The sequence below is a fragment of the Choloepus didactylus genome, chromosome 3 (assembly GCF_015220235.1).
Source record: "Choloepus didactylus isolate mChoDid1 chromosome 3, mChoDid1.pri, whole genome shotgun sequence".
Lineage (NCBI taxonomy): Eukaryota > Metazoa > Chordata > Mammalia > Pilosa > Megalonychidae > Choloepus > Choloepus didactylus.
The window spans coordinates 18,019,337-18,037,356 of NC_051309.1; the positions used below are offsets into that span (position 1 = coordinate 18,019,337).

The window sequence follows — 18,020 nt, forward strand, 5'->3', positions numbered from 1 at the left end:
GAATAACAATGGTTACAGTGGGCATCCTTGTCATGTTCCTGATCTTGGAGAGAGAAAGCTTTCAGCCTTTCCCCATTGAGTGTAATATCAACTGTGGGTTTTTTATATATTGCCTTTATCATATTGAGGAAGGTATCTTCTATTCCTATCCTTTTGCGTGTTTTCATCAAGAAAGGATGCTGAATTTTGTCCAATGCCTTTTCTGTCTCAATTGAGATGATCATATGGTTTTTCTGCTTTGATTTATTGATGTGCTGTATTACAATAATTGATTTTCTTGTGTTGAAGCAGCCTTGCATACCTGGAATAAAACCCACTTGCTCATGATTTATAATTCTTTTAATATGCTGCTGGATTCGATTGGCAAGTATTTTGTTGAGGATTTTTGCATCTATATTCATTAAAGAGATTGGTCTCTAATTTTTCTTTTCTTGTAGTATCTTTGTCTGACTTTGGCATTAGGGTGATGTTGGCTTCATAGAATGAGTTAGGTAGCTTTCCCTCCTCTTCAACTTTTTTGAAGTTTGAGCAGGATTGGTACTAATTCTTTCTTGAATGCTTGGTAGAATTCACATGTGAAGCCATCTGGTCTTGGACTTTTCTTTTTTGGGAGATTTTTGATGGCTGATTCAATCTCTTTACTTGTGTTTAGTTTGTTGAAGTCATCTGTTTCTTCTTGAGTCAATGTTGGTTGTTCATGTTTTTTCTAGGAAGTTGTCCATTTTGTCTAAGTTGTCTAGTTTATAGGCATATAGTTGCTCATAGTATCCTCTCATTATCTCCTTTTCTGCGGTGTCAGTAGTTATGTCTCCTTTCCCATTTCTGATTTTACTTATTTGCATATTATTCTCTCTCTCTCTCTCTCTCTCTCTCTCTCTCTCTCTCTATCTCTCTATCTCTATCTCTATCTCTATCTCTATCTCTATCTCTGTCTCTCTATTTTTTGTTGTTGTTTTGGTTAACCTAGCTATGGGTCCATCAATTTTATTGATTTTCTCAAAGAACCAACTTCTGGTTTTGTTGAGTTTCTCTATGGCTTTTGTGGTCTCAGTTTCGTTTATTTCTGCTATAATCTTTGTTATTTCTTTCTTTCTGTTTGCTTTGGGGTTAGTTTGCTGTTCTTTCTCTGGTTCTTCCTGGTGAACAGTTAATGCCTTGACTTTTGCTCTTCTTTTTTTAATATTGGTGTTTAGGGCATACATTTCCCTCTCAGCACCGCCTTTGCTGAATCCAGTAAGTTTGATATATTGTGTTTTCATTTTCCTTTGCCTCAAGATATTTATTAATTTCTTTTATAATTTCTTCCTTGACCCCCTGGTTGTTTATAAGTGTTTTGTTTAGACTCCATATATTTGTGAATTTTCCAGCCTTCGGTCTGTTATGGATTTCCATCTTCATTCCATTATTATTTGAGAAAGTGTTTTGTATAATATCAGTATTTTTACATTTATTAAGACTTGCTTTGTGACCCAAAATGTGGTCTCTCCTGGAAAATGATCCATGAGCACTTGAGAAAAATATGTACCCTGCTGTTGTGTGGTGTAGCTGTTAAGTTTAGTTCATTTATCATTTTATTCAATATCTCTGTTTTCTTATTGATCTTCTCTCTAGACTTTCTTTCCATTGATGAGAGTGGTGTATTGAAGTCTCCAACTACTATTGTTGAAGTGTCTACTTCTCCCTTCAGTTTTGTCAGTGTGTGCCTCATGTATTTTGGGGAACTTTGGCTCGGTGCATAGATATTTATGATTGTTACGTCTTCTTGATGGATTATCCCTCTTATTAATACACAGTGTCCTTCTTTGTCTGTTTTATATTTGAAGACTACTTGGTCAGATATTAGTATAGCTGCTCTCTCTTCTGCTTGTTTGCATGAAATATCTTTTTCTATCCTTTTACTTTCCACCTGCTTTTGTTCTTGGTCTTAAGTGAGTCTCTTGTAGACAGCATATAGATGGATCCTGTTTTTTTTTTTTATTCACTCTGCCAATCTATGTCTTTTGATTGGGGATTTCAATCCATTAACATTTCATGTGATTACTTTAAAGGCATTACTGTCTTCAACCATTTTTCCCTTTTGAATTTTATATGTCATATCTTTTTTTGTTTTTGCTTTTTTCCTTTCTTTTTACCTTTTTAGTTACCCTTTCTGCTAATCTTCATTTCTACACTCTTCCAAACGTCTCTCCTATTTTCCCATCTGTAGTATTCCCTTCATTATTTCTTGTAGAGGTGTTCTCATGTTCATGAACTCTCTCAGTGTCTATTTATCTGTAAACGGTTTAAACTCTCCCTCAATTTTGAAGGACAGTCTTGCTGAATATAGGATTCTCGGTTGGCAGTTTCTGTGTTTCAGTATCTTGACTATGTCATGCCACTGCTTTCTTGCCTCCGTGGTTTCCGCTGAGAGATCTACACTTAGTTTTATTGAGCGTCTCTTATATGTGATGGATTACTTTTCTCTTTCTGCTTTCAGAATTCTCTCTTTGTCTTTGATATTTGAAAATCTGATTAGTAGGTGTCTTGAAGTAGTACTATTTGGGTCTATTCTGTTTGGCGTACACCGTGCTTCTTGGACTTGTAATTTTATGCCTTTTATAAGAGTTGGGAAATTTTCATTGATTATATTCCTCTATTCTTTCTGCCCCTTTTTCCTCTTCTTCTTCTGAGACACCTTTAACACATGTATTCGTGCACTTCATGTTGTCATTCATTTCCCTAAGACCCTGCTCATATTTTTACATTCTCTTCCATGTTTTTTTTGTTTGTAGGATTTCTGATGTTCTGTCCTCTAGTTCAGTAATCCTCTCTTCTACCTCTTCAAGTCTGCTGTTGTATATCTCCAATGCGTTTTTCATCTCTTTTGTGCCTTTCATTCCCGTAAGTTCTGTCATTTGTTTTTTCAAGCTTACAAGTTCTTCTGTATGGACACCCTGTGTTTTCTTTCTATCTTTCATCTCTTTTGTCACATTTTCTTTCAACTCATTGATTTGATTTCGAAGATTTGTTTGAGCATCTTTAGTTAGTTGTTTCAACTCCTGAATCTCAGTTGAAGTGTTAGTTTGTTCCTTTGACTGGGCCATATCTTTGTGTTTCCTGGTGTTACTTGTGATTTTTGGTGTCTTAGCACTTGATTTTCTTGAGTAGTTTATTCTGGAGGTCATTTTCTCTCTCTTTTGCTTAAGGTTTTCTTATTGGTTGTCTTTGATCTCTGTCTGTTCTTTGTTTCTCTTGCTGGCTATTTGTCAGATTGACTTTGCCCCCCAGTCTTACCCCCAAAATCATGTGCCCACGGTGGCCTGCCACAGGGTTAGGAGGTAGGCACTGGAAACCCATCAAGTTCACTGTGTGTGGTAAAACAGATCTGCTGGCTTCCAGTGGTGCTCTGTTTTATGCTGGCTAGCAAGACCTGGGTTTGTTTTAGAGCCATACTTAATAACAGTTGTATCTTCTGTATTTCTTAGCCAAAGCAGGGCTGGGTTTCCATGCAGGTTGTGTAGATCAGCTCCTGTGGTCCTAAGAGGATCTGAAGTATCTTTTTAAAAGTGTTTCAACTCTGGTACCTTCCTGACTGTCCAGCAGATGGTGCTGTTTAGTAACTTAATCATCCTCAGAAGCTGCTTTGCCTCTGAGCACAGGCTGTGTCTAACAGTTGAGCTGAAAATTTGGGATTCCTATACCCTCATTTTGCCATCCAAAATCTGGCATAGTACTCCCTCTGCTGACCCAGTACTCCATCCTTACCCCCAAGCAAGAAAATGGCTTCTGGCTGCTGTTTCCCTCAAAGTTGGGTAAGGGCTTTCAACCCCAGGGCTGGAAATATAGTCTCTATCCACATTTTCTCAGTTTCTTTGTCCCTCATTGACCTGGGCCTTCAAATGTCCTCCCCTGTTCCTGGGGTCTTCAAACAGTGGGGTATGTCTCAGTGCTGTGAGAGATTGTATAGTCTATGTCCTTGGTGGGAGGGGTCCCGTCTGCTGATTCTGTGCCTTTCCCACACAGATACTGAGTGAGTGGGAGGAGAGAGGACTGGCTGGTCCGGGACGGAAGATTCCTACCTGATATTTCTTCTCTCTCTTTCTTCAATTCGGCATCTGCAGAGTCCTTCTCCAGTCTATATCCTCCTCCAGAGTTTCAAACAATTTAGAATTTTCCTTTTTTTCTTTCTTGAGAAGTTTTCAGTAGCTGTTCACGTCACCATACTGATGTCATTACCTCTATTTCTTTTTTGTTTTTTAATATTTTAGTAAACTTTAGTAAATTCTTTTGTTATAAATTACCCAAAATTTATAAACAAATCCCCCCAACTTGCATTTTGTTTAAAGTAATAAGTTTATATCCTACAAATAAATTTCAAGTATGAAAAGTGGATTATTGCAATAATACCTCTTTGCAAGTCCAAAATTCTTGGTTTATAATAAAACTGTAAAGTGAAAAATAAAAAAAAAAAAAACCAAAAGGAGTAAAACCATCAGTACCATCTATTGCAGAATTCCAACATGTTAAAATTTTGCTCAAGAAGTTGCAGAGAAACATGTCTGGAAGCAACATATAATTGAAAAGCAACTGCCTTTTTTTCTTTTTTTTCTTTTTTACCATTATTATTGTCTGTAGTATTTTCTCCTTCCCAAACAGAAATTCACATCTTCTGTAATGTTGCTCTTGAGTCAGCCATTCTGTGCAGCCAACACTTGCATGTTTCTAAAATCATCATCTTCATGTGTTCTCTTCAAACTACCTGTGGTATCAGAATGGACAGATAATGACCTTTATATAGTGGTGATATCATCTGTATTGTTAATTTTGCTAGGTAGATGGCTTCACATTCCTGAAGTTAATGGACGAACCCAGCATTAGGATTAATACTCAGTCTTCTTTCTTGAATATAAGCAAATGCACATCTGTACTTCATTCCAAATGTTTCCATAATGTATGCAATAAAAAGGCAGCACCCTTGGAGATCCCTGAATGTTCCTGGATAAGAACTTTTCCTCCAGTTTATAAGCTCCCATCAATAAATTCTTTAGTCTTGGGAAAACAACGTATTTTCAATTGGATTATCTGCAATATCGTAGACTAAATATCTAAATAATTGCTGAAAGTTTGGTTTAATAAAGTTTGTTTCAATATTTTGTCTTACATATATTATATGGGTTATTCCATGTTTCTGTAGTATAGGTAGCTTGTTTGTCATAGCAGAAGAGTTTTGGCTTAAAAACAAACCAGGTAAATTTTTCTGCATCTCTCATCTCATAGGATAAGTCGATTCCTTGACATTTTCTTGACACAGTGGGTGGGTGGGGAACTCCAACTTCATGTCTTCCATGGTCCTGGCCTGCGGGTGGGTGGGTTGGGGGGGATGAGTTACCCAGCCCACTCACCCTCAGAGCTGTCTGTGATGGTGCAAGGGAGAACCAGTGGACTGGAGGACTGGAGGGTGAGCAACAGGCTTAGAACTAACACACACAATCTAAATGATCCTGGTGGCAGTGACAGCAAGAAAGACAAGGGTTGGACGGCTGAACCCAGCTGCCATGCTGCCACTGTCCCTGATCCACATTGTCTCCATACTCTCAGGCCATCCAGGCTCTGGCACAGATACCAGCCCTACCTATATCTTCTTTTTTAATATAAGCATTTAAAGCTCTAAATTTTCTTCTGAGAGTGCTTTTGTTCCATCCCATAAGTGTTGGTGTGTTATGTTTTCATAGTCATTCACCTCAAGATATTTCCTAAATTCCCTTGTGATTTCTTCTTTGACTCATTGGTTATTTAAGAGTGTGATGTATAATTTCCACGTATTTATGAATTTTCCATTTCTCCCTCTATTATTGATTTCTACCTTCATTCCATTATGGTCAGAGAAGACACATTATATGATTTCAGTATTTAAAAATTGGAGACTTGTTTTGTGACCTGACAGATGGCTTCTTCGGAGAATGACCCATGTATGTTCTGCTACTCATGGGTGAAGTAGTCTATATATGTCTGTTAGGTCTCATTAAAGTCTTCTATTTCCTTATTCATGTTATGTCTAGATATTCAGTATTGAGATTGGTGTATTGGAGCCTCCTACTATTAATGTAGAACTGGGTATCTTTCTCCCTTCCAATCTGTTAATATTTGCTTTTATACTTTGGGGCTCTGCTGTTAGGTCCTTATATATTTAAAATGTTATGTCTTATTGAATTCATGCCTTTATCAGCATTTAGTGACCTTTGTTCCTTATAACAGTTTTTGACATAAAGTCTTCTTTGGTATTAGTATGGGTATCCCAGCTCTCTTTTAGTTATTATTAGCATGTTTCTTTTTCCCCCATCCTTTCACTTTTCAGCTTACTTGTGTCTTTGTATTTAAAGCAAGTCTCTTCTATACAGCATATAGTTGGGTCATGCTTTTTTATCCATTCTATGACTTTTGACTGGAGAGGCTATCCGTTTACATTTAGAGTAGCTACTGATAATGCAGAACTTCTACCATTTTCCCATTTGGTCTTTGTTAAGACTTCTCCCTTTTTGTCCTTCACTTCTTTGGTTAATGCCTACTTTTATATTTACTTTTTTTATGTGTTGTACCATTTTGAGCCCATTTTCATTTCCTTCTCTATATTTTTTAAGATACTTTCTTTGTGGTTACCATGTGACTCAAATTTAATGTCCTAATGTAACATATCATGTTTGATTTCATACCAACTTAACCTCCATAGCATACACTAGTAAAATCTTCCCTATGTACCATCACCTTTTTGTCTCACTTGTTATAAATTATATCTTTAAGCATTATATGTCCTAAACATGGATATTTCATTATTCTTTATGCATTTGCGTTTTCAGACTTGTGAGAAGTAAAGCGTGGAGTTAAATTCCAAAACATGCTATACAATTTTACTGGGATTTATCTTTAACCATATGGTTATCTTTACTGGAGGTCTTTATTTTTTTGCTGCTTCAGTCCACTGTCTAATGTTCTTTCCTTTTAGTCTGAAGAACTCCTTTTAGCATTTCTGGGAGGGCAGATTTGGTGGTGATGTACTCCCTCAGCTTTTGTTTATCTGGGAATGTTTTAATCTCGCCCTCATTTTTGAAAGTATTGCTAAATAAAAAATTTTGTGTTGGCAATTGTTCTCTTTCAGCACTTTAAATATATCATCTCAATGCCTACTTGCCTTCATGGTTTCTGATGAGAAATTGACACTTGATGTTATTGGGGGCTCCCTTGTACATAACACCTTGCTTTTCTTTTGCAGTATACAGAATTCCTTGTTTCTTGTCATTGGATGGTTTGACTAATATGTATCTGGATGTGGTTCTCTTCAAGGTTATCCTGTTTGGGATTTGTTGGGCTTCTTATATGTCTTTCGTTATATTTGGGAAGTTTTCTGCCATTATTTCTTTGAATATTCCTTCTGCCAGTTTCTCAATTTCTTTTTCTTCTGGGATTCCCACAACACATATATTGGTGTTTGGTGGTGTCCCAGCAGTCTCTTAGACTCTGTTTACTATGTTCCTTCTTTTTTCTTTCTGCTGGTCAGCCTGAGTCATTTGAATGTTCTTGTCTTTGGATTCTTTCTTCTGCCAGTTCCAAACTGCTTTTGAAATTCTCTAGGGAATTTTTTTAATTTCAGTTATTAAAATGGTCTTCAACTCCATTATTTCTGTTTAGTTCCTTTTTAAGATTTCTATATATTGAGAGTTTCATATTGTTCATCTCTGTTTATCATCTTCATGTTTTCCGTTATCTCCTTGAGACTATTGCAGATCGTTTTTTAAAAAGTCTTTGTCTGGCGTGTATAAAGTCTTATCTTGTTCATTCATGGTTTCTGAATTTTTAACTTGTCCCTTTGGGTAGCCCATCATTTCCTGTCTTTGTATTTTAATCTTTTATTGCACACTGTACATTTTAATATTTCAATGTTAACTCTGGGATTTAGTCCCTGAGCTTTCTGTTTCTTAAATTTGTATCCAGCTAGTGATATAACACTAGCTTTAGTGCCAGGAGCTAACACAAACAAATAAAGCAAGGCAAAAAAACCTTTCACAGTCTTTGCAAATTGGCTCTGCCTTGGCTGGTGCTCCTTGGAGTTCAGCCCTTCTGTCAAGAAGATCAGCCTGAGACAAAAGTGAAATGCATCTACTCCCTAAGAAGCAAAATCCCTTATTCAGGTGCTCTATTGTATGTCTAAAAGCCAGTAATCTTTCTCCAGGCTGTTTTGATTTAATTGTTTTTCACACTGCTTTAGTTATATGCGATTTGCTTATACTGCATGTAATGTTTTGATGCATTTTTAAAAAGCTTGTTCCATGTAAACTGAATTATGGGCTTGAATTCTTTTTTCTTGGAATATAGTACTGTGCTTTGGCATATAATGGTCCCACATATAAGTTAGGAAGCAAAATATGAACGTGTGAGTTTCCTGTGCAAAATCCTGAATCCACAAAAAATATCTCTAACATGAGAGATATGGGAACTTATAGCTTGAATGTCTAGTAGCATCATGAAAAATACATATGATTCTATAGGTGTTTTTTTTTTTTTTTTTCCATTTTTATTGAGATTGTTCAGATACCATACAATTATCCAAAGATCCAAAGTGTGCAATCACTTGCCTCTGGGTACCCTCATACAGCTGTGCATCCATCACACTTAATTTTTGTTCAATTTTTAGAAACTTTTCATTACTCCAGACAAGAAATAAAGTGAAAGATTAAAAAAAAAAAAAAAAAAAGAAAAGGAAACTCTAATCCTCCCCTATCCCTAACCAACCCCCTCAGTTGTTGACTCGCAGTATTGATATAGTACATTTGTTACTGTTGATGAAAAAATGTTGAAATACTACTAACTGTAGTATATAGTTTGTAATAGGTATATAGTTCTTCCATATATGTCTCTCTATTATTAACTTCTAATTGTATTGTCATACATTTGTTCTGGTTCATGGAAGCGATTTCTAGTATTTGTACAGTTGATCATGGACATTGCCCACCATAGGATTCAGTTTTATACATTCCCATCTTTTGACCTCCAACTTTCCTTCTGGTGACATATATGACTCTGAGCTTCCCCTTTCCACCTTATTCACACACCATTCGGCGCTGTTAGTTATTCTCACATCTTGCTACCAACACCCCTGTTCATTTCCAAACATTTAAGTTCATCCTAATTGAACATTCTGCTCATACTAAGCAACCACTCCCCATTCTTAAGCCTCGTCCTATATCTTGGTACCTTATATTTCATGTCTATGAGTTTACATATTATAATTAGTTCCTATCAGTGAGACCCTGCCATAATTGTCCTTATGTGTCTGGCTTATTTCACTCAGTATATTGCCCTCGAGGTTTTGTCATCACCCCATTTTTTTTTTAATATGGTTTTGTTCACTCACCATACATTCCATCCCAAGTAAATAATCGATGGTTTTCTGCATGGTCATACATTTATGTGTTCACCACCTTCACCATTATCTATATAAGAGCATCTACATTTCTTCCACAAGGCCGGAGGGAGAGTCAAAGAAGGTAGAGAGGCAAAAGAAAGAGGAAAAAAAAAATGACAGCTAGGAAGCAGCAAAAGGAAAAATAACCTTAAATCAAAGTAGAATAAAGAATCAGACAATACCACCAATGTCAAGTGTCTAACATGCCTCCCCTATCCCCCCCTCTTATGTGCATTCACCTTGGTATATCACCTTTGTTACATTAAAGGAAGCATAATACAATGATTCTATTAGTTATAGTCTCTAGTTTATGCTGATTGCATCCCTCCCCCAGTGCCTCCCCATTTTTAACACCTTGCAAGGTTGACATTTGCTTGTTCCCCCTTGTAAAAGAACATATTTGTACATTTTATCACAATTGTTGAACACTCTAGATTTCACCAAGTTACACAGTCCCAGTCTTTATCTTTCCTCCTTTCTTGTGGTGTCTCACATGCTCCCCACCTTCCTCTCTCAACTATATTCATAGTTACCTTTTTTCAGTGTACTTACATTGCTGTACTACCATCTCCCCAAATTGTGTTCCAAACCACTCACTCCTGTCTTCTATCACGCTGTAGTTCTCCCTTTAGTATTTCCTGTAGGACAGGTGTCTTGTTCACAAAGTCTCTCATTGTCTGTCAGAAAATATTTTGAGCTGTCCCTCATATTTGAAGGACAGCTTTGCTGGATACAGGATTCTTGGTTGGCAGTTTTTCTCTTTCAGTATCTTAAATATATCATACCACTTCCTTCTTGCCTCCATGGTTTCTGCTGAGAGATCCGCACATAGTCTTATTAAGCTTCCTTTGTATGTAATGGATCGCTTTTCTCTTTCTGTTTTCAGGATTCTCTCTTTGTCTTTGACATTTGATAATCTGATTATTAAGTGTCTTGGCGTAGGCCTATTCATATCTCTTCTGTTTGGAGTACGCTGCGCTTCTTGGATCTGTAATTTTATGTCTTTCATAAGAGATGGGAAATTTTCATTAATTATTTCCTCTATTATTGCTTCTGCCCCCTTTCCCTTCTCTTCTCCTTCTGGGACACCAATGATACGTACATTATTGTACTTTGTTTCATCCTTGAGTTCCCGGAGACGTTGCTCATATTTTTTCATTCTTTTCTCCATCTGCTCCTTTGCGTGTAGGCTTTCAGGTGTTTTGTTCTCCAGTTCCTGAGTGTTTTCTTCTGCCTCTTGAGATCTGCTGTTGTATGTTTCTATTGTGTCTTTCATCTCTTGTGTTGTGCCTTTCATTTCCATAGATTCTACTAGTTGTTTTTTTGAACTTTTGATTTCTGCCGTATACATGCCCAGTGCTTCCTTTACAGCCTCTATCTCTTTTGCAATATCTTCTCTAAACTTTTTGAATTGATTTAGCATTAGTTGTTTAAATTCCTGTATCTCAGTTGAAGTGTACATTTGTTCCTTTGACTGGGCCATAACTTTGTTTTTCTTAGTGTAGTTTGTAATTTTCTGTTGCCTAGGCATGGTTTCCTTGGTTATCCAAATCAGGTTTTCCCAGACCAGAACAGGCTCAAGTCCCAGAGGGAAGAAATATTCAGTATCTGGTTTCCCTGTGGGTGTGTCTTAGAAAATTGCTCCACCCTTTGATGCCTCGGGTCACTGTGCTTTTCTGCCCAGCAGGTGATGCCTGTTAGCCTATAATTCTTGACTGGTGTGAGGAGGTATGGCCGTGTTCCCCCAGGCTCTGGGGTCTGGTTCTGAATAGAAAGGGCCCCACCCCTTTCCTCCTAGAGAAGACAGAGCCCCCAGGTGGAGGTCATTAGCATTTCAATGGTCTCGCTCTCTACTTGTGCTGTCTCCACCCTTCTCTGCTTCACAGCCCTGGAAACTGAAAATGACTGGGGCTTTCTCCACTGAGCTGAAAAAGAAACAGATAGTCCCCTTCAGACCCAGTCCAAGGTGACCCTCCAGCTCTCCCAGGTCAGTCGTCACCCAAAGCCTCTGTCTGTTTTTTGGGGATGCGTACCTGTAGTGAGCAGTTCACACTTGCTACTTAAAACCCCAGTTGGAGCTCAGCAGAGCTATATTTGCTTGCTGGGAGAGAGCTTCTCTCTGGCACCACGAGGCTTTGCAGCTCGGGCTATGGGGGAGGGGGTCTCCCGACTTGGATCCGCAGGTTTTACTTACAGATTTTATGCTGTGTTCTCGGGCATTCCTCCCAATTCAGGTTGGTGTATGATGAGTGGATGGTCTCGTTTGTCCCCCCGCAGTTATTCTGGATTATTTACTAGTTGTTTCTGTTTTTTTTGTAGTTGTTCCAGGGGGACTACTTAGCTTCCACTCCTCTCTATGCCACCATCTTGCCCCTCCTCTATAGGTGTTTTAATGGCAGCCATTTCAGGCTTTAAAATTTATTTGGTGTCTTTATTATAAAGCTGTTTGGGTCCTATTGAAATGTTTTCAGAAGGAGTGGATTTGATGCAATACTTACTAATATGTACGAGTATAATAGTAATAAATGGTAATAGGAGAGAGGGAAAATATAACAATATATGAGGAAATGCTAAGTATAAATGGCATAAAGGAGGAGGCTCTTCTCACAGACTGCTGCAGAGATTGATTTGTTCTTAGTTCCTGAAAATTGATATGTAGAGAGCTTTGTCCCTCTGGCTCTGAGAGGTCAGGGATTCTTAACTATCCTTTTACTTAAATGTCAAGTTTTTCCTTCACTTATGAAGAAGAAAATTTTAAAAGTCTTGTTTTGATGGCTGTTGGAGGAATACCTAAAAAGTAGAATGATTTTCCGTTTTGGAGTAACATCACTAGATAGAATTAGTGTACTTAGGTACAGAAACAAATTAAATTGGAAAATATTTCTCAGGAATGTATTTTCAGACTGAGATAGTGACTAAGAGCTCTAATGTAAAACAATTTCCTGGTAGTTGAGGTGTTCACAAAAAGAGAGAAATCAGGGATATTAAATGAGGCTCATCAAATTAGAGTAAGTAAAAGGGCCACCAATAAAATGTGTAAAAAGCTATCTTAAATATAATTTCTTGGGAGAAAGCCTAATAGAAGTGTTTCTTGAGTGGTCTCATCATTATAATGAATAACTTTAAGAATGGTTACAAAGGGATGATTTCATAGTGATTAAAATTCGCGTCCAGTTTTAAGTTATATTTATGTAGTTTAGGATTTTTAATCTATTAATTAGACTATTGCATTCTGAATTTTCTTAAAAAATAATATCCTCAGTCTTGATGCTATGCGTTGTGTTAATGCTAGGACGGAGAAGTGGGAGGGATTCAAAGATGAGCTTAAGTGAAAGCTTTTTTAGCCATATAGAAAATAACTACTGATCTATTGATTTTTTGACAATACTTTTCAGTCGTTGAGGTTTTTCTTAGTTCCTTGCTAGGGCCCAAAATGTTGCTTATGTCCTGAAGTTCCTGATGCCATGGCTACAGGTATAGGAGCTTTTATTTACATTGGCTATCATTTCATTATAGACAAGAGTCAATTAATTCATGGTACAGTATTCTGCAGTTTTTATAACTCGATTTTTTGACATTTTTTAAGTGACATATTTTACCATGATTATCGCTTTCCATTTTACTTCCAACAAGAGGCCCCTAACTGAATAAATTTAAAATCTTAATTTTGCTTTTCAGTAGCTTTTTTGTTCTATACAAAAAAGGGAGACCTGTGTGGTTGCCTATTGAATATAATCTAGGTGAAAGTTGTTAAAGGCTTTAATTTAGCTATTGATAGGAAGAATAAAAGGGTAGTTAATAGTGCTTGCTTAGTAACACACTAATATAAGAATGCAGAGATTAGTAGAGCCCCTAAGCAAGGTTGTTACAAATTCCTGAAGCTGTACACATTTTCTTGTTTTTTTAAAAAGGTCATGGTATTCATGGATTACTTATGTAATTTCTAGTATTATTACTGTTATTTTAAACAAAACTATAGTTAATCAGGCATGATGAAGAAAGGCTTGCTCTTCATGTCTAATTAGATTTTTGGACAAGGAATTCTGAAAGTTATGTTTCTTTTGAAAATTTCCCTTAGGTAATTTTAATCTTGAATGAAAATGCCTTTTCTAAATTCATTTGACTCAGTTCAATAAGTTTGTTTGCAAAAGTTCATGACAATAGCACAAAATTTACTCTGTAGACCAAATTATGTACCATGTGATAAACATCCATATTTGGACTAATATGAACTGAAAAATAACCTTTTGTGACCAAATAGTGAGAAGCAACTTCTGTTTGATGTTTTTAAGCATATTCATTTGTTAATTCTGCTTGCTTTAGTTACATTCAGAGCATTCCGGCTGTTAATGATGAACAGAGAGGTGATTTTTCCTATATTGGAAATTTGATGACAAAAGAGTTCATAGGTCAACAATTGATTCTAATCATCAAATCTTTGGACACTAATGAAGAAGGAGGAAGGTATGTCAAAATATAAATGTTAACACTTGTTCTGATTTGTGCTTCTGACCTTATGTATTAAAATATTTTCTGGGAAAATATGATGAAATATATTTAATCTAGCTATCTGAAGTGCTATATAAAGTTTTCTTTTCCCGTTCTTTTTCATTATATATACATGAACTTGTTATTCAGTTTCTTCAAAATAAATCCATAAAAGTGTGGTTTTTTGGATAAAAATCTGTATTTATTCTAGAAATGGCTAGTAAGATTATCTAAATGATTTTACTCACCTCTGATATTTTGCTATTTTGTTGAATTTATTTATGAAATACCACACGTTTATAAAAATTATTTTTTTGCAGAGCATGAAATTTTGACCTAAAGTCTGTAAATAAGGATCTGTGTACGTTTATTGATAAAAATAAATGAAAAGATTGAGATAAATGTAATTAAGTCTACAAAGTCAGTGAAATATTAAAGATAAAATGTCATAATGATATTAGGTTAAAATAGTTCTCTTTGAATGCAGAAAACGACTGCTGGCTATCTTACAAGAGACTCTTACTCTACCAACAACACCAATTTCCCTCATTTCTTTTCTTGTTGAGCGGCTACTCCATATTGTTATAGATGATAATAAGAGAACACAAATTGTAAGTAATTTTCTTCATTGTTGATAAGGAGAAGAGGTTTTGGTTAATGATATTGTGGATTATTTTATATTCTGTTTGGAACTTTTTGCTTTATCTGTCTTCAATTACTTCTTGTTTTGGTTTGGTCTCTCTAACAGGTTTATACACTTCTTCAAACCAAGTCTTAAAACATATATGTGTTTCATATATCTTCTTTCTCTTAACATAACTGTTATTGTGTTGAATCAATTTGAAATGGAGCTGTTTTGTTAAGAGCTAACATGTGGTATGAGGTATAACATGTGGTATGAGGTATGAGTGAGAGCTGGCTCAAGTTGTACATAGCTAGGTTAAAATCTCCTCTGACACATTTTGGCTTTGTGTCTTTCAGCAGTTATTTAGCCTTTTTACTTGTCTGCAAGGTAAGAAAACAGTGAAACCTGCTTTTCATTGGGCAGTGAGATAATGCTCTTTAAGTGCTTAGTTAATACAGAAATTAATGTTATCTATTATAATATTATTTCCAGAAGTGTTGTTTTCCTTGGGGCAGCCAAAAAAGACAGACCTGATTCAGTGCTTTTCATAAAATCATGTAATCTCAGAGTTGCAGGTTAATTCAGAGGTCTTTTCCAATTCCTCCTAATACATACGAACTTATATATAAATCCCTTTTTATAAGCATTCCCATTAAGTGGTTATCCAGCCTCTGCTTAAGAACATCCAGTTAGGATGAAGCCTTTTCCTGAATTAGCCAATTCTGATGTTCTAGTGGCTCTGATAGGGAAGTTCTTCCTTACACTGTCATTATGTATTGATTGCCCAAAGGAAGAAGAAAAGAGTATTCTGTTTTTCTATATTTAACTGCCATGTAGCTGAACAAGGGAGGGATTGAGGATTTTAGGCAGAGAATTTTAGTTTATAGTATTTAATTTTAGGTACCATAATTCATTTTATCTGTTTTCTAACTAAATATGAGGGATAGTTAATTTTAAATGTCTTTGTGCCTATTTCCTTCCTTTCAAATAATTTTTGAGTTTTCAGTTAGGTTTATTGTTTACTTGTATTTTTTTTCCTAGAGCAGCAATCGGAGGTGTTTTACAAACAGAATGTATGCTATTTTCTCCTGGATATTTGCTCTTTTTACCAATAAATTGTATTTTATTACTTGGGCTTTTATGTAGCTGTTTGATATAATTTGCTGATACAGAAAATGTAAAATGTATTAAAGCTTGTACTCTGAATTATAACTTTCATTACTGACATCAGGTTACAGAAATTATCTCAGAGATTCGAGCACCAATTGTTACTGTTGGTGTTAATGATCCTGCTGAAGCAAGAAAGAAAGAACTCAAGGTAAGTCACTTCTAAATTAAATAAATATCTGAGTATAGAATTGTTTTTATCAGTCTATTATTTCCTTTTGCTATACCTTTTGGAAATTGTTCTCACGAAGTGAATTTGTTGATTAAATATTAAACTATAAGAGTACTTTAATGTTACTAGATTGTATCAGCCTAACTATTTCAGGAAGATTACAACTTTATATGCTGCCTCTGTTTAAATTCTGGATTATTGAAATGTTAAATGATACTTTTTAGATTGCTACAGATTTTCATACTAATTTTTGTTTGCTGTTTAAGCAGTTAATTTATATCTTTTTTTAGATGGCTGAAATAAAAGTTAAACTTATTGAAGCAAAAGAAGCTTTGGAAAATTGCATTACCTTACAGGATTTTAATCGGGCATCAGAGTTGAAAGAAGAAATAAAAGCATTAGAAGATGCCAAAATAAGCCTAATGAATGAGACAGAACAACTTGAAATTAAAGAAGTTCACATAGAGAAGGTATAAGTAACTTTTAAATACTAAATCCCAGCTTTTATTTATCATCTCAGCTAAATCTTTTCTTTCTTAAATCAGAAAGCTGCCAGAATATATTTGCAGGGTTTTATAATAGCACCATGAATTATAATGAATGGAAGTATTCTTCCTCACATTCTTCTCTACTTTTGTCTTTGAAAGGCCTTAATTAACTTTAATTATTCTAGTTAGGACTTTACTTGCTACCTTCTCATGCTAATCCCTAAAATCTGAAGTCTTTCTTCCTTGTCAGGGAAACTTGCCTTCCAGTGGTTTCCTTCTGATTTTATTTATTTATTTTTTTAAATAGTTCAGAAAAGGAAAATGTATCTGTCTTTCCCTTATTGTTGGAAGACCCTTGTCCTTTCAACTGCCAGGAAGAGATACTATAGTAACCATACCATATTTACTTATTTTGTATCTAGTAATGTTGAAAGTGTACTTAGAGCAGTCTTTTTATTAATTTAGTTGTGTTTGATAAATTAGTTTCTTAAATAGATTATTTCTTCATAGGTTTTTAGACATGAGATAGCATAGTATTACCGTAATATTTGATATTAACTTTTAATACAGGAGATCTTTTTAGATGTTGCCTTTTGTAATGAGCACCATTATTGTATTTTTGGTTTGGGAAATGCTAATCAGTATTTTCATAAAGGGAATGCTTTATGGAAGAGTTTGCTATATAGGAGACTTTCATAAGTTATGTTATATTATTGAGCTCTAGCCACACATTTCCTTACCCTAGTAACCCATCTTCCCAGTGAGTATGCCTGAACTTTATTTTCATGGCTAGTAGTTTATTTCTTTTGTTTGAGAAAGTATGTGGATCATTATAAGCTATTAAATTGGGAAATTATTTTCCCCCAAGCAAAAAAATGAAAATGTATTTTAATCTTAAAAATGACAAACTACAGAAGTGAATTGGGAAAATATTAGCAAGGTGGTCTGTCATGATTAATATTATTCTTTAGCTTGACTTGCTCTGACCATTTATGTGTCCATTTGTCCTGTTAAAGGCCTATACATCTATTATAGTGTAATTACAGCATAGCATAATAAATGCTATAGGCAGTGATGTATAGAGATTTTATGGGGAGGCATGTAACCCAAGTAGGATGTTGTTGGTTTCCATAGAAGAAGAGATGTTTTAACCTGAGATGTGAATAAAAATAATAATATAAGCTAACAGTTACTGGGTGTTTTCTATATGCTAGTCACTGCCTCAAGCACTTTGCAAATGTTAATTCATTTGATTTAAAAAATAACCATATGCAGTTGGTTCTATTATCCTCATTTTGTAGAGGGGACAAGTAAGTTGTAAACAGTGTTTTCAGTTGTGTAGATAGGTGGAAGTTCCCATTTTCTTTCAGAAAATAATGGGAACATCTTTACTAATGCTGAATATTTTGTCTTTCATTTTAGAATGATTCTGAAACACTACAGAAGTGTCTTATTTTGTGCTATGAACTTTTGAAGCAGATGTCTGTTTCAACAGGTATAGGTGCAACCATGAATGGGATCATCGAATCTTTGGTATGTTAATAACCTTTAAGGCTTTTCTTTTTAATGTATGCCTCCCTGATTTTATAAGTAATATGTTCCTTGGGGCTTAGAAAGATGGAACAGTTGCTATTTTAAACATCT

The 18,020-nt window shown here is 35.4% G+C and overlaps 1 protein-coding gene across 1 annotated transcript in view; it reads left to right on the forward strand.

Moving 5' to 3' along the window:
* Positions 1 to 18,020, forward strand: part of NCAPG (non-SMC condensin I complex subunit G) — a 57,450-nt gene that overhangs the window by 20,125 nt on the left and 19,305 nt on the right. Inside the window, exons 8-12 of the mRNA XM_037829472.1 lie at positions 13,760 to 13,900; positions 14,412 to 14,535; positions 15,781 to 15,867; positions 16,179 to 16,358; positions 17,799 to 17,909. Of these exons, the coding sequence (XP_037685400.1) occupies positions 13,760 to 13,900; positions 14,412 to 14,535; positions 15,781 to 15,867; positions 16,179 to 16,358; positions 17,799 to 17,909 (643 nt within the window). The remainder of the gene's footprint in view (positions 1 to 13,759; positions 13,901 to 14,411; positions 14,536 to 15,780; positions 15,868 to 16,178; positions 16,359 to 17,798; positions 17,910 to 18,020) is intronic.